This window comes from Scophthalmus maximus, chromosome 15 (assembly GCF_022379125.1).
Source record: "Scophthalmus maximus strain ysfricsl-2021 chromosome 15, ASM2237912v1, whole genome shotgun sequence".
Taxonomy (NCBI): Eukaryota; Metazoa; Chordata; class Actinopteri; order Pleuronectiformes; family Scophthalmidae; genus Scophthalmus; species Scophthalmus maximus.
Window position 1 is genome coordinate 14,237,867 of NC_061529.1, and position 14,177 is coordinate 14,252,043.

The 14,177-nt window shown below is 48.3% G+C and overlaps 2 protein-coding genes across 4 annotated transcripts in view; both read right to left on the reverse strand.

Moving 5' to 3' along the window:
- Positions 1 to 65: 65 nt before the first annotated feature.
- LOC118286103 (kelch repeat and BTB domain-containing protein 11) lies at positions 66 to 4,859 on the reverse strand. The gene is made up of 2 exons (XM_035610236.2): positions 4,284 to 4,859; positions 66 to 3,731 (listed from the first exon to the last, which is right to left on the reverse strand). Exon 2 carries the CDS (start codon positions 3,632 to 3,634, stop codon positions 1,730 to 1,732), a length of 1,905 nt encoding a protein of 634 aa, XP_035466129.2. The 5' UTR covers positions 3,635 to 3,731; positions 4,284 to 4,859; the 3' UTR covers positions 66 to 1,729.
- A 1,661-nt stretch (positions 4,860 to 6,520) lies between these two features.
- arhgef10 (Rho guanine nucleotide exchange factor (GEF) 10) overlaps positions 6,521 to 14,177 on the reverse strand; it is a 49,339-nt gene continuing 41,682 nt past the window's right edge. For all 3 annotated transcript variants that reach the window (XM_047337704.1, XM_047337703.1, XM_035610235.2), the window contains 3 exons: positions 9,203 to 9,325; positions 7,577 to 8,118; positions 6,521 to 7,479 (listed from right to left, as the gene is read on the reverse strand). In XM_047337704.1, coding sequence (XP_047193660.1) covers positions 7,598 to 8,118; positions 9,203 to 9,325 — 644 coding nt within the window. In that variant the 3' untranslated portion in view covers positions 6,521 to 7,479; positions 7,577 to 7,597. The remainder of the gene's footprint in view (positions 7,480 to 7,576; positions 8,119 to 9,202; positions 9,326 to 14,177) is intronic.

The following is a 14,177-nucleotide window of genomic DNA, read 5'->3' on the forward strand; positions in this document are numbered from 1 at the left end:
CAGTCAACGCACACTAGATGGCGGGTTTGTTCCACAGGTGATAGGCCGGCCAAAACCAAAAAAGGAGCACTTCACCATTTATTTGCCGTAGACATTTTTATTTTAAGCACTTAATTCTGACTGATATACATTATCCAACAGCTTGTTTTGTAAGCCCACGTCGTATATGACTTGAACAGGAAGCCTCAGCGTTGCGTCACTTTACTGTCCATCAATCAGCAGCAGATCCAAAAACGACCAAATCCTTACAAAAACAAAAAGAAAATCACAAAAGTACAGGTGCCAGCCAGCCAGCCAAAAATACAAAACCACATCCATTTTGTCTCGAGTCACATCGACTGCATGGATACACTCCTACAAATATTATCAAAAGCTATCTGTTCCAAGAATATATCAACATTCACTGTAGCTTCCATACAAAAAAACCCCCCGCTGTGTTATTGCAAGCTGCAAACGAGTACTGTTCAGAGAAACAAAAACTGGTATTTACGAACACCGACGCAAGCAGAACATGGTGAATTAGTGTCAAAAGGCCCGGGGGCGCCTTTGTGAGGGCTGTGCTGAGACCTGGTGACCTGCAGCTGTTTCTCAGAAACACGTACGGGGAGATTCCGGAAGCATCTCTGTGGATTTTGAGCGACCTGGTTTCCAAACCCTTCTTGAAATAGCAGCAAACACAACGCCCTTCCCTTCCTCCTACTACAACTACTGTTGTCTTCTTTTTTTGACTTGACTGTGGCTTTTCATTAAGGACCTACAAAAGATGTGAAAATACATTATATTTAAGTCTGATGGGTTTATTATGTAGCCTTGCAGAATTATTTGTTCATCTTTGGCAAATGTGCTAAATGCAGGAACTGTTGCACCCTTGCGTAGGCACTATGAGCAAAATACCATATTCTGAATCTAAAAAATAAATGTAGTTCATGGTGTTTGTAATCGTGAGTTCACTTTCTGAAAAAAATCTAAAGCTTTAAGTTGTTGGCAGACCGAGATGAAATGCTGGTTCGATTCGAACGAATTGACGAGAGGTCCAGCGTGCTCCATAAAACACTTAGACACTGTAGAGAGATGGATACGTCACATTACAGATCATAATGTGCCAATATCTCACAGGATGAATCAAAGTTCGGTGCAGATCAGGTTTTGAGCAATATTGTACTCGTTCCAGTCAAATCCACCCAGAGCAACTGTTAAATAGCCGACCCTCCTGTATATACCGTATCATTTGCATAGAACCTGTGTTTCGTCGTCCATAACGCGCACTGGAACTGCTTCCATCCTGTTTTTTTCCAATACCATTTCCCACTGAACACTTTTTGTCACCAAAGTCACCGGCTTAACGAAGTTGATATATTCTAAATCGAGTCTACTCTAACTACTGAAATTGCACAGAACGAAACTATGCACACAAAATAATCTACAGTCACTTTCATCACGTCATATATCTACAGTCAGGTACAAATATGGTTGCGTTCACTCGACACTAATTTAAAATTAAAGAAGGTTTTTTTTCCTTTTAAGGCGTAACCCCTGTGGACGCGTTACATTGCCATGCAAATACACACATTCCATTGCAAGCAGGCATCGAGACACTGAGATAGAAAGCTGACACTGAATAGTGTATATAGGGTCTTCTGCTTACTCTAGTTTTCCCTTGACAAATATATTGTTATTCTGGATCATTCACACACACACACACACACACACACACACACACACAAACACACTATGTAGCTCGTTCAGGCTTTTCAGGCAAAGTGAGCACAAAAGGAAATAGAACGCCTTTCGCCTCCAGAGGTGCCCTCAGCGCCTCCTCCACAAAGTGGGCGTTCTCCTCCTCCACCACAAACTGTAGCGTCTGGGATTTGTTCACACAGTAGATGCAGTTCCCGATGACGGCGCACCGGAAGGGCAAATGACTGCCGGGCCTCTGCGCCGCGCAATCGTGCCACATTTTCACTATGGCGTTGTACTTGAACACGTTGATGCCGTGCTCGCGGTTGACGTCGAAGCGGTAGATGAAGCTCTTGAACGCCACCATGTCGGTGGACCTCTTGCGGCTGTTGTTGAAGGGGCACTCCTGCCACTCGTCCCTCTTGGCCTCGTACTTGAGGAGGCGGTAGAAGAGAGAGCCCCCCGAAACGTAGAGCTCCCCGCTGCAGGTGGTGGCCTCGTGGGCCACGGCGAAAGCCCCCTTGGGCAAGGGGGCCACGGCGGTCCAGCGGTCCATGCGGGGGTCGTACTTTTCCACCGTAAACAAACATTCCCCTCCGATGGCGTACAAGTGGCCGTCCATGGACACGAGCTTGAGCTGGGCACGGGCCTGGCTCAGAGGCCGGACCTCGGCCCAGCGGTTGGTTATGGGGTTGTAACAGAAGACTTTGTCCGAGACCTTGCCCTTGTCCCCGTAGCCCCTGATCCCGCCCGCCACAAACAGGTAGTTGAACATGGTGCAGATCCCGCATCCTTTCGTGTTGATGTCCTCCGGCATCGCGGTCAAAGGTCTCCAGTCGTTCGCCGTTTCGTCGAAGTGGTAAATCATATGGCTCTCCTCGAAAGACCCCACCGACAAGGGGCTCTGCGGTCGACTGCCGCAGCGACTCGGCGGCCGGCTGCCGACGCGATCGAACACGTCGTTTATCTCCGCGACCATCAGGGTCTTCCTCCCCTCCATCCTCTTCTTCAGGATCAGGTCCCGCTCAGATCCGGTCAGGCGCCCGTACGCGGCGGGCTCTTTGAGGACCTGGAGGTAGTTGTCGCTCATGAACCCGTAGGCCGTCTCCTTCAGCTCGCTCAGTCGCTGCTTTTTGGCGATGGTCAGAATCTCGTAGCAGTTCTCCACGGTGATCTGTTCGGACATGGAGTCCATGGCCGCCTGGACCGCGCAGGGGATCTGAAGGATTTTGGCGCCCGTGATGACGTCCACGACATTGTCCTTGCTGACGGTCACCTGGGAGGTGTAGATGTAGTCGATCAGTGTAGACAGAGTCTTGTAGCTCACCCCCTTCACTTTCAGGATGTCTCGCGACAGCCGTGCCTTAAAGTAATCACTCTTCTCCGCCAGGACAGACTTGTGGGCACTGATCGTCCGCCCGCCAACCTCGATGACTAAATCAGGCTCTTTTTCAGCCTGGGAATTTTCGGCTTCCCGACCGAGGTTCGAGTTGAGAACTGACCGATCGGTTTCCTGTTTGGCTTGGCTCGAAGGGCACACAGAGGAATCTGCACCGTAAGACACTTTAGCTCTGGCGCCGTTGTGGATTTGACTACTTTCACAATTATGCCGCGTGCCAGAGACGCGATTGGACACAGCGGCGTCGGCGTCGGCGTCGGCGCGAGGAGGCCGATCCAGAGCCCCCTTGTCGTTGGACTGCTCGGCTCTCGACACGTACGAGCCGTTGCCTCTCTGGTGATCAATGTGATTATTCTCCATCAGCCTCCCGTCCAGCAGGTATTCCTTCCCGAACACCGGAGGGGGGCCGAAATCCTTGCCGCCCTGCAGGAACCCCTGGACATGGTGTGGACGCGGATCTTTGTCGGCAGGCGCGACAAGGTCGGGGTTCGCGGCGTGGAGGACGACCTCAGCCTCCACAGCGGCGGCCCCTCGGCCCGGCCTGCAGGCCTCGGTCATGTCGACGTGCTCACTGGTGATGGGGGACGGTGTCGTCGCCGCTCATGCTGAGCGGATAGAAGAGCTTGTGACTTGACCCCTCTCCGTTCACCTGCACCTGGGGAAAAAACAGTGGAAAGAGAAATGAGTCTGGAGCCTGCTACTACTTCTTTATTCTCTAAGGGGCGCCATTTTTCTGGTTAAAAGTGGTCGGAAACTGTGAATCTGGAGAGGCAAGCATTACTCTGCTGTTGCCACCGGCGCTCTGCAGTTCACCCCATGTCTTCATGTGCCATCATCTCAGTCGATTGAGGCGCAACACCTGCAGTTTGCCCCCGAGACCAAAGCTCGTCCCGCAGCTTTCTTGAGGCTGCGTGCACACACCGACTGCACGACGTGCTGCAAACATCACACCAGCCATCCCTTATGTGCGGCGAGCTGGAGACACCCGGGGGCGCATGCGCACGTCGGTGCTGCGCCGATGGAAGGGATTAGTCTCCAATACGACGCGCAAAAAGACGCGTGTGGTTGTATCACCGACAACTCTTTGACCGACGCGTTCACCGGCCGGTGTCGATGAACCGGTGAGAAAGACGGTTCCTCCAGTCGAGTCACTGAGGTATTTTGATCGCACTTAGAGGATTGTGTGCAGTTGAATAATGTGACCTACCTGCGGCTCCTCGCTGGAGACTCAACAGCTCGGCGGCAGCAGTTTCCCTGCCGGTCCCTCCTTCGCCGCTCCGTTACGTAAGGCGCAGCGCCGACGAGGCGGCCGGGCTGTGGCTCTCTCCACACTGGGTGGACTTTACTTCACCGACGATTCTCCAGATCTGGGTTCACCCCATCCGATCTCCTCTCCTCCAGCGAGCCACTGCGCCGCCCTTCTCGTCCGAGAGGATCTCCCCGGGACTCCGCGGCGGGTCGACGATCAGACAGTCATTCCTGGTCGCGCCGTCGCCAAGTCATTTCCTCCGGTGGAGAGCTGCTGCTGCTGCTGCTGCTGCTGCTGCGCGCATCCAGCGTGGACCGCAGACAGACGCGCTCCCGGGGCTGCCAGGACAGTGATTTTGGTTCTCTCTCTCTTTCTCTCTCTCCCTTTTTACAGTACACTACAGTGAGGCGGTTATTATTGATCTAAGCCACGCCCCCTCCAGTCGGTATTAACCCTACACTCAGAAAACATGAGGCTCCATCTGTTGTGTGCGCGCGCGCGCGCTGGACGCATCCGAGAGATGCGACATTCCATTACGCATCATCCCCGATTGTGCTGGGTACCACCACGATGTGGGGCTGGGGGGGGGGGTCTGGGGATTAAGTATGTGGGACATCCCTCCCTCCTCCCATTCCCATACACACAGTACACCGACCCCAACGTAAAACTCATTTCATCACAAGAAAGTCTTAAAAAACCCTAATTAATTCAATGCCTGTTGGATCATTGAGTGAACACTAGTTCACATTAGTAATGACAGACACTCTTCATTCTACAACAAGGATTTAGAATTGCAATTACACAATTCAAATATTCAAAACTTTTTCGATCCTGACATAGATGGTAAATACATAAATTAATGTAAATCTGAGAAAGGTTAACCTTAAGCACTGGTGTAACTGCAGTCACACGTTCCTTTCACTGATTATGATCAAACACCATTTCTGATTTCAACGGGAGATACGGTCTGAGCCAATCAGGGTGCAGCGCGAGGCGGATGCCTGTGTATTCAGTAATGTGACTTGAATAGAAAAGTAACCTTGGAGATGTCTGTGCACACACACACACACACACACTCAACATGTGACAAGGCACATCCTCACAGGGCAGCAGCAGCTGCAGGAGCAGACGTTTTTTATCCACCCCGGGCTCCTCAACCTCTCCTCCGTGGAGACGGTTGTGCGTCTTAAAAACCAGCCTTCAAATACGAAAATACCACGAGGGCATCGCACGACCGTCGGCCCTTTGAGATTAGACAGCGTTCAGCAGGGAGGTCTTAGTGCCAGAAATTCTGAGAGCAAAAGATAGACTCGCTGAAGACTGATACACACACACACACAAACACACACAAAATGAATGTCTCCATGGAAACCTCATGGTCAGAGGGGAAAACAAAAGACTTCCCGAAACAGAGCTGTCTTGATATGTGAGCGGTGGCAACACCCAGACAGACACACTGATAACTGGGTAACTGACTTACAACGAGACTGAGGTGTTGCCTCGCTCTACTTGTAGTTAATAAACACAAGGCAGTATTTAGTTAAACATTATCTCACGTGCAAGTCAGTGTATGAGACACTACCAAAAACTATGAGAAGAAATAACATTTAGGGATCATTCTACGGTGTCGTGGATTGCAGCATGAAAAAAAACAAACAAAAAAAACCTCCAACCTTAAATCATCTCGTCTATTTTTGTCCGAGCTGACGATATAGTAAAATGTGGTTGTGCAAGAGTGGGCGTGGGCGTTACGAGAGAGAAAAGGCCTTGACCCTCTGTGTTCGGCAGTAGGAGAAACGAGCAGCGAAAATCCCGGAAGAGCCACATCAGGCTCAGTTCCTGCAGCCCCTCGGGCACATTGCTAGTCCCTGCATGTCCTGACGGCTGCACTCGGTCGGGAGTGGAGGAGAAGTACAAGGTTAGCTCGAGTTGAGAGGGGAAAAAAGAGGCAGGCACACTGACACCATTTCCCGCCGACCTTAATCTCCTAATACGGCTGCTCGTCTCGAAAACGATATCGAATGTCAGCTCTTTTTCCTTATTTTGTTTGGCTTTAAACCTTCCAACCACCGGAAAAAAAGCCGCCACAAGGTCAACTTGTGTTTCCCTGAAAGAGGAAGATGATTAGAAAAATAAGTCTAGATAACAGTGTTCACTTTGAGCTCACAAAAGTGTGCGCATGAAAAATACACAGGTTTGATCGATAAAAAGAATGTTTATGGATTTGTTAACATACATAGCAGACGTACAGACGAATAATGAATAAAGTATAAAGCTTCTTTTTTTTTTAAATCCTTTTTTAAATATCCTTATGTGGGAAACAAATATGCATTAGGGTGAAAAAAAACAAAAACAACTCTTGTGGTGATAGAAAGTCTTTCTTCCCTTCATGAGTAGAAACCTGGCCAGCCAGGGATTCTCATCGAGCCTTCTCAAACTCATTTTTCGTCATCGATATTACACGTCCTTTTTTTAAATCCCTTTGCTCAGTTAACAGAAGAGTTGCAGCGCTGCAACGAGCTGGCCCAATAGTAAAAAAAATGATCTGCTTCCATATAAACACTGTTTCTGAGCCAAGAACTGCCGCACGTGTAATCCTTAGTCGCCACACTTGATATTTACAACTCTGGCCTTGACAGACGATCTGAGGTCCTACTCCTAATCTTACCAGAAAACTTTCATGTAACACTTTCAAAGCACCGTCGTTACGTTACACGCCTTCCCAGCGGAACAGCGTTGTTTATTCGAGTCCCATTTCCTTTCAACACTGATTTAAATACCGCAGTCCCGAACAGTCCAACGGTCCGGCGCAAACACTGCAGGGTAATGGAATGTATTAGCCACGTTATAGAACAACCATCGACTTTATCAGAGGGTCGAAATTCAAAAGACCTTTCAGTGTCTTCGAACAATTACATCCTTAACGTAAGTACAGCGACACAGTGCAGTATGTCCTCCGACTGGGCTGCTGCAGGAGGGCTGAGTGGTTTTGTGGGAGGAGACATCATTAGAAACATCGTGGGAATGATGAAGAGTTCCCGATGCAGTTCTGGTTTAAATAACACATTTAGTTGTTTTTCCGATTCATCACTTATATTCCGTGAAGTGTAACACACTCTCGTGAGAGTTGTGAGCAGCACTTCTGTTTTTTAACCTGAAAAAAAGACAGAGAAGACAGAAATATAGGTAAAGTGCCGCAAGCATAACATCGAATGTTCTACTCGTAACTGTTGAAATGCGGTTTCACTGACCCGTCGAGGCGTTTTTTGGTGTCACATGTTAAGTAAGGGAATCTGCCAGATCATGATAGTGGAGGTGGTGTCCTCGTGGCGAGACTGTTTGGTCTTTTTGTTCACCCTGCGGTGGCCCAGACCTCCGGACACCACGAGCAGAGAGCTGACGTCCACTTTGCTGGAACGGCGGCCCCTCTGCTGGTTGGCCGGGTCGTGGAGCACGTCGTAGAGGGCGCCGTCCTCCGGCCCGTGCTCCAGGGAGCCCTGGGACGGAGCCAGGGAGCCGCAGGATGAGGAGGACACAGAGTCTTGGAGGGCCATGGTGGTGCAGCCCGCCTCTCCCAGCCATACGCTTCGCCCTGGGGGAGGCGCCGGAGCTGAGTCGGAGGGCGGCGGGGCGTTCTCCACAGCCTCCGTTCCTGCCGGCTGGACCGGGGTGGGTGGGGTGGAGGACGGCGGGCCGGAGGACGGCTGGCCGGAGGACCGATTGCACACTGCAGCAGCGACGGTGAGGAACTTGACTGGTCCGTTGTGAGCGTGCAATGACACCATTCCCCGACCTGACGGGAAGCACAGATCACATAAACATTCATCCTTGTAACCCTGGAAACGTCTCGGAGAACTGAAACTAACAATGTGTAACTTTATAAAATGTCTGATATGCAAACTTTTTTTCCCAAATAACCACACAACATAATTCACCTTCACCGTGAATAATGTTAGAACCACAGACTACTAAGTGCAAAATCCTTCTTGAGGATATGTTAGTTTATTTTATTAAACAGGGGCCATGCACTATAAAACAATAGAGGTCTCTTTCAATGTTGGTTATTGTAATTGGCCATTACCAGAAATATAATGGAATTGTTGATGTTTTTGTCAACTTAAAATATTAAAAGATTTCCCGGCGTTTCCTGCTTCCTGCCTCTTAGGCTACATCCATACTAATAGTATTGATACTTTACCTAAGGTTCAAAATGAAGTTTTAAAAATGAAAACAGGCGAGCATTCTAGTTCCGTATAAGAAGTCACCTTCATCTGTACTGACTCGCCTGAAGACATATATTACTTTAACGTCCACGTACACTGAGCATGTGCGCAGCAGTGTAAACAGGAAGCAGATTGTCTACTCTGCAGTCAGATGCTTAGGTACAGTAAATATTACATACAATCGTAAAAACGTAAGAGTAGGTGAAACAAAGGATTTTCTCTCCTTAAAGCAACGACGAGGTGGAACAGTTACTGACAGTAAGTGTTTACAACGTTTTCGCCTTCACTGCTGGTTGTCCAGCCGTGACTGACAACAACCAATCAGGAAGCGAAAGAAGGTGACTGCGTCATCGTTTCCAAACGTCTCCGTTTTTGACCATCCATACTTCAATGCTCCCACAGACTTTCGAAGTAAAACGGGGCCAGCGGCATTTACAAACTTCTCTTGTAAATATAGTAGCCGTGACGCGTTTTAAAACGCTATATTTGTTATTGACTCTATTGTGAGGATTTGCTTTCCCCCCCCTCTGTTTTAACACCTTTGATCCGGTGAAGCAGACACCTTATGAACTAAGTGACATTCTGTTATTCTGTGGTCTAATACATTGTGTGAAGTACATTTAAAAACGTGAAGCAGCGATGTTTCAGTGTTACCTGTGACCTTGGGGATCCCCTGCAGTCTGGGGACGGAGAGAGCCACGGTCACCCCCAGGTTGGTCCCGACCAGGAGCAGACCGTGACAGACCAGCAGGCTGCTCACGGACACTCTCTGGTTTCCTACGGATGAAAACCGAAACATAACATAATATAACATGGGTTTAACTTAACTACAGTAAATCCATTGACAGTGAGAGTCAAACGTTGGCTGATATATTCTCCGACCCCGGAGGGGGTTTACGGTGACTGGCTGTGAACTGTTGGACCTCGCACAGATGCAACTGTGCACACGCACACTTGTGTCTCCTGGAAAAAAATGTGCCACTTCACCGGGGCATGAACACAGTGTGGTGCGTGGGAGGGAGGAGGTATATCTTTTTAGTGAGCGGGGGGGCATTTCTGCAGCAGCGATGTTCAGCGGTGATCTGTCTCCAGGGCAACGTGGAGGAGAGGCGTCTGGATGAAAGCAGCTCTTTTCAAGTGTCCAAACCGCTATGGTTTCCGCTTCGAGTCAAACAAACAAACACAAAAAGTGTTACGTAACAAAATGCCGTGATTAAGCGAGGGCCTGTGCCTCTATTGAGAACGCTTAAGGCAGCTACAAAGGGATAATCGGAGTTGACCTTTTATCTTCCCTCCGGGTAAGAGAAAATCCCTGTGATGCCACTCTGGACTTTAAAAGCGGCTATTGTTAAGTTAAACAGCACCTTTCGAGCAAGGACGGGAACAGTCCGTGTTGGGTGACTTATGATGTGGAATGTGGCTCCAGTCTCACGACAGCTCCTCGCGGGACTGTCGTCAGGAATAAGCAAAGCGAGAAATGGTATCTACTCAGAATTTTTTATCATCCTTTTTTTTTGTATCAGGAATCTGGGGTTTGGCAAAAACAGTCCTTTCAATGTTGCAATGTGGGAGGCGAGACTGTCATGAGTCATTACTGCTGCAACAGCTTGACTTGAATTTCCTCCCTAAAAGTAATCCTCTTGGGCTTAAGGAAAAATTACTGCCAGTCTCTCCAGCTTGTCCCCCCCCCCTCACTGGAGCTGACCCCTTGCTTGGGGCACACAGACACTTCCAGGAATCCCGCCAGATGGGCAGGCAGGCAGGTACAGTGGAGGACGAGGCGCTGCGTCTCGCCCACATGTGCTTCTAATGAGGGTCCAGAGCTAGCGGAGGATCACAGCCCGCCGGTCGGGGGCCTTGCTCAACTTCCTCCTTTCATAATATTTGGAGTTCCCCACCCAGAGGGTGAACTAAAATAAACCCAGAGCGAGCGTCAACACGGCCCGGCTCTGGCCCCGATCCGACGCCGGAGCACCGCTTTGTTCCTGCACTTAGTCCTGACAGCCACCAGCAGGAGGGAGGAGCAAATCCTCAAACAGTACAATAATACACTGTATCAGAGTAGAAATAACTCAGATCAGCAGCACGTGAGTAATCATGGCTTCATTGTCTCCAACTGAAGGTTACACCCTCATTCTGTATTACTCCTATTGTGAAGGTAATGGGAGTGTTCCAGCTCATAAATCCACATCCACATTGTGTCTCAACAGATTCGATTTTTGTTCAGCCGCTGATGCAAACTCAAATTTGATCAGTTGCATCACCGAGAGAGCAAAGTTGAGGAGGAGTGGTGTATTTCTATGATGTAGAGCAAAGCTGCTTTCAGACATGCACTGAAGTTCGGACATTTCCTGAATTTCTGCGGAGGGGCTGTATGTGAGAATGCAACTGTTACTCCGGACATTATCCAGTACTTTTCCTGACAGGCCCCATGTGAGACCATGCGAGAATACAGCAGGAAAATCTAGCGAGGATTCAATGCAAGAAAGCGGTTTCCCGCAGCACTGGGCCCCCCTACTGTTACTATATTTAACTCATTCAAAGTTGATGAAAAAACATTGGTTCTTTGTTGCAGGTGATTATACATATATGAACACACAATTATGGACAGTATATTCAATTTCTGTGAATACCTTCATCTAAATATTACACACTGTAGCTTTAAAAACAAAATGTCCACCTCATATTGACCACAGGAGATCACTAAAGTGGTGGATGGTTCATCATCCGGTGACCATTTACGTCTGTATACATTTTAATAGAAGTCCATCGAGGAGTTGTTGAGATATTTAAGTCTGGACCAACCAACATTGCCAACCAACAGAACCATGCTGTTAAAAAAACAATCAACCCCCTTTGCATTTTTCAAAGATTCAGACAAGATTCAGCCGAAGCCAGGTATAACCAGTCACGTCCTGTCGAGTCAGTGATTGGATCTCAGAGGGAGTGGATGTTCAATCAGGAATAAGTGTAGGTGCGCAACAATGGTGGGCGCAGAAACAAAGAAAAGCTGGAGGTGTAATTTACTGACCCCCCCCACCGCTGATGTATGTTTGTGTCCCATTAGACCACGCACGGCTGCCTATTTAGGTCACAGAGCAGCAGACAAAGGCGGGCTAGACCCTCAGCACAGCAGCCAGCCAGTCAGCCACCGTCCTCTGAGACGTCAGCTCAGCGCAGGCTGCTTTGATGGAGGCCCGCCGCCTTTTGAAGTGCTTCTTAAAGAACTTGTTAAGATAGTCGCCCTTTCATCGAATGGTTTTCCCTCATTTTCTCCTTTAATACGTGCATCTTGTGACTATTTCGCAGCCTTTCTTCTTGTCCCGATGTAGATTATTTGTCCTACTTTACCCTGAAAAAAAGAGATTCAGTGGGACAAACCTACCACAGAGGTTCAATACGATAAATCCATAGACCAAGAAAATGCACATGGCATCTTTTTTTTGACTAACTCTCCACATTTGTGAATATAGAGAGAAAGTCATCCGATCAGGGCGACATCTACTGATGTTACTTAATTACTGTAAAACGTGAGCAGTGCAGGATTCTTTAATAAACACCAGCTATGACTTGCAGTGATAATGACGGCTATTACGGCATATTAACCCGCCGTGTGTGCAGTGCTTGGATAAGGAACTACCGTCTCCAAAGAAGGGAGTTAGCAGAAATTGCTCCAACATGCTTGAACACGAGGAGGATAACTCCACCTACAGCCCCTACATCCTGCGTTTAACACTGCACCCTTCATCGGTGGCGTTCGACAACGCCCCGCGCTCCTTTCTCTCGTGCGCCTGACTGTGTAGACGAGCCACAATTGCATTAGGATCTGTAATGTCATATTCCTTTGTGACAATGTGGACTCCCTGGGGATTCAAATTAAAAAAAAAATATTGTCATTTCATTGCTATCATCCTGCGAGCTGACATTATTTCTCGCCTGTGTCTCAGTAAACAAGTGTAACAAGCACTGCAGACGAAAGACCTGTCACTCTTTGCCTCGGAGACATCGATCGCAGGCAGTCCCTCCTGTCCAAACAGTTTGGCAGGCAATTTCCGATTACACCAGAGCTTGTGCAGAAACAGCACTTTTTTTTTTTCTGGGTCCCATTCTGCTCCGCGGCAGCGGCCAGACGTGCGCAACACTCTGGGTAAGATCAGAAACCGACGACGAGCGCGGCACCGGACAAGTGGATTCAATGCAGCTGCTTCATCTGCATATGCAAATCACGTCTAGAAAAGCCTCGATTGGCGCTTAAAGAAAAACTTCTGATTTCCACGCCGACTGACAGTCCAGGGAGCCCGGCGCAGTTATCAGAGGAAGTGAGCTCTTAATGTCGAGGCCCAGGGGATGAAAGCTTTCAAGTGCGGCGGTCTGTCCCAGAAACGGCTTCCTTTGCAGTTGCATGGATCCTATTAGCCAGTGCGGGCAGCGAGGTCCCGAAGCAGGCCGCTATTATCATTCACATCTGTCTGACAAAAGAGGCCTTTCCCCCCCGTAACTCTAAACACCGGGCACCAGAGAGACATTCTCCCACGAAATCAAGAGAATCCAGATACTCCAAGCAGTTAGATATCTCTTACATATTTTTTTTAAGCTTGGAACTAGAAATTTCCTTGCAGGAGACTTGTAAATTCAGAACTCAATTACGACCGTGAATCTGTTTGCTCGACAGTCAGAAACATAATGTTGCAGACAGGCCGTTAATCATTGTGCCACTGTGAATAACTTGGTAGCCATGGATACAAAGGGCCGTGAGTGAATGGTTCTTTGTTGCAGCACTGCATTTTGGCTTCAATCATAGCTGCTCCAAAGTGACATTTACAACCATCTTCCCAAAACCTAATTACACGAGATGACATTCTGCTGATAGAAAAGAGCTACCATGCTTTCGCAGATTCTACACGACTTCCGCGCACACACACACACACACACACACACACACACACACACACACACACACACAGTTTGACATTTTGTACCTCAATACTACTTTTTGAATGTTATTACTCTCTTACGGCAATATCAGAGAAATCTCTACGAAGAATTACTATACACACATGCTATGCAAAGCTAGACTGCTAATGATGCTGAAGATGAGACGGCACAGAACAACTACAGGCCAGTCATTAACTGGAGACCACAACACGCACAATCAAAAACTGACGACACAAAAGACGGATTCAAAATCCGATTCTACAATCAAAATACTGTATAATCCAGTTTGAAGAGGGAGCTGGTGCAATGGTAAAAAACGTATATAGATATATATACAACTTCAAGACAACAATACAAATAATGCCTCTGTAATCGCAGACCGACCTGCCGCTGTCTGCATTACTTGGCACGGAAGACAGAAACAGTGATTTATATGAACAAAGTCGAACTTCACACCAACAGGCAGCAATCTCCTCTCACTAACAAAACAGCACACGCATGTTTTTGGGTCAAGCTGGTGTCACATAAGAGATTACACAAGCTCCAAAGCTACTCCGATGATCTGAACATCCTCAGCGACAGTGTTTGGCTTAAACACTCATGGCGGGGAACCGTCCCCGTGCCACATCTATTACCATGGTAACAAAATCAGTCTCAAAGCTAAAGGAGAGCATGGTTGTGGTGCACGTACTGT

What these genes read in the sequence shown, in the direction of transcription:
- LOC118286103 (XM_035610236.2), bottom strand. Translation starts at nt 3,634, where the DNA reads ATGACCGAGGCCTGCAGGCCGGGCCGAGGGGCCGCCGCTGTGGAGGCT.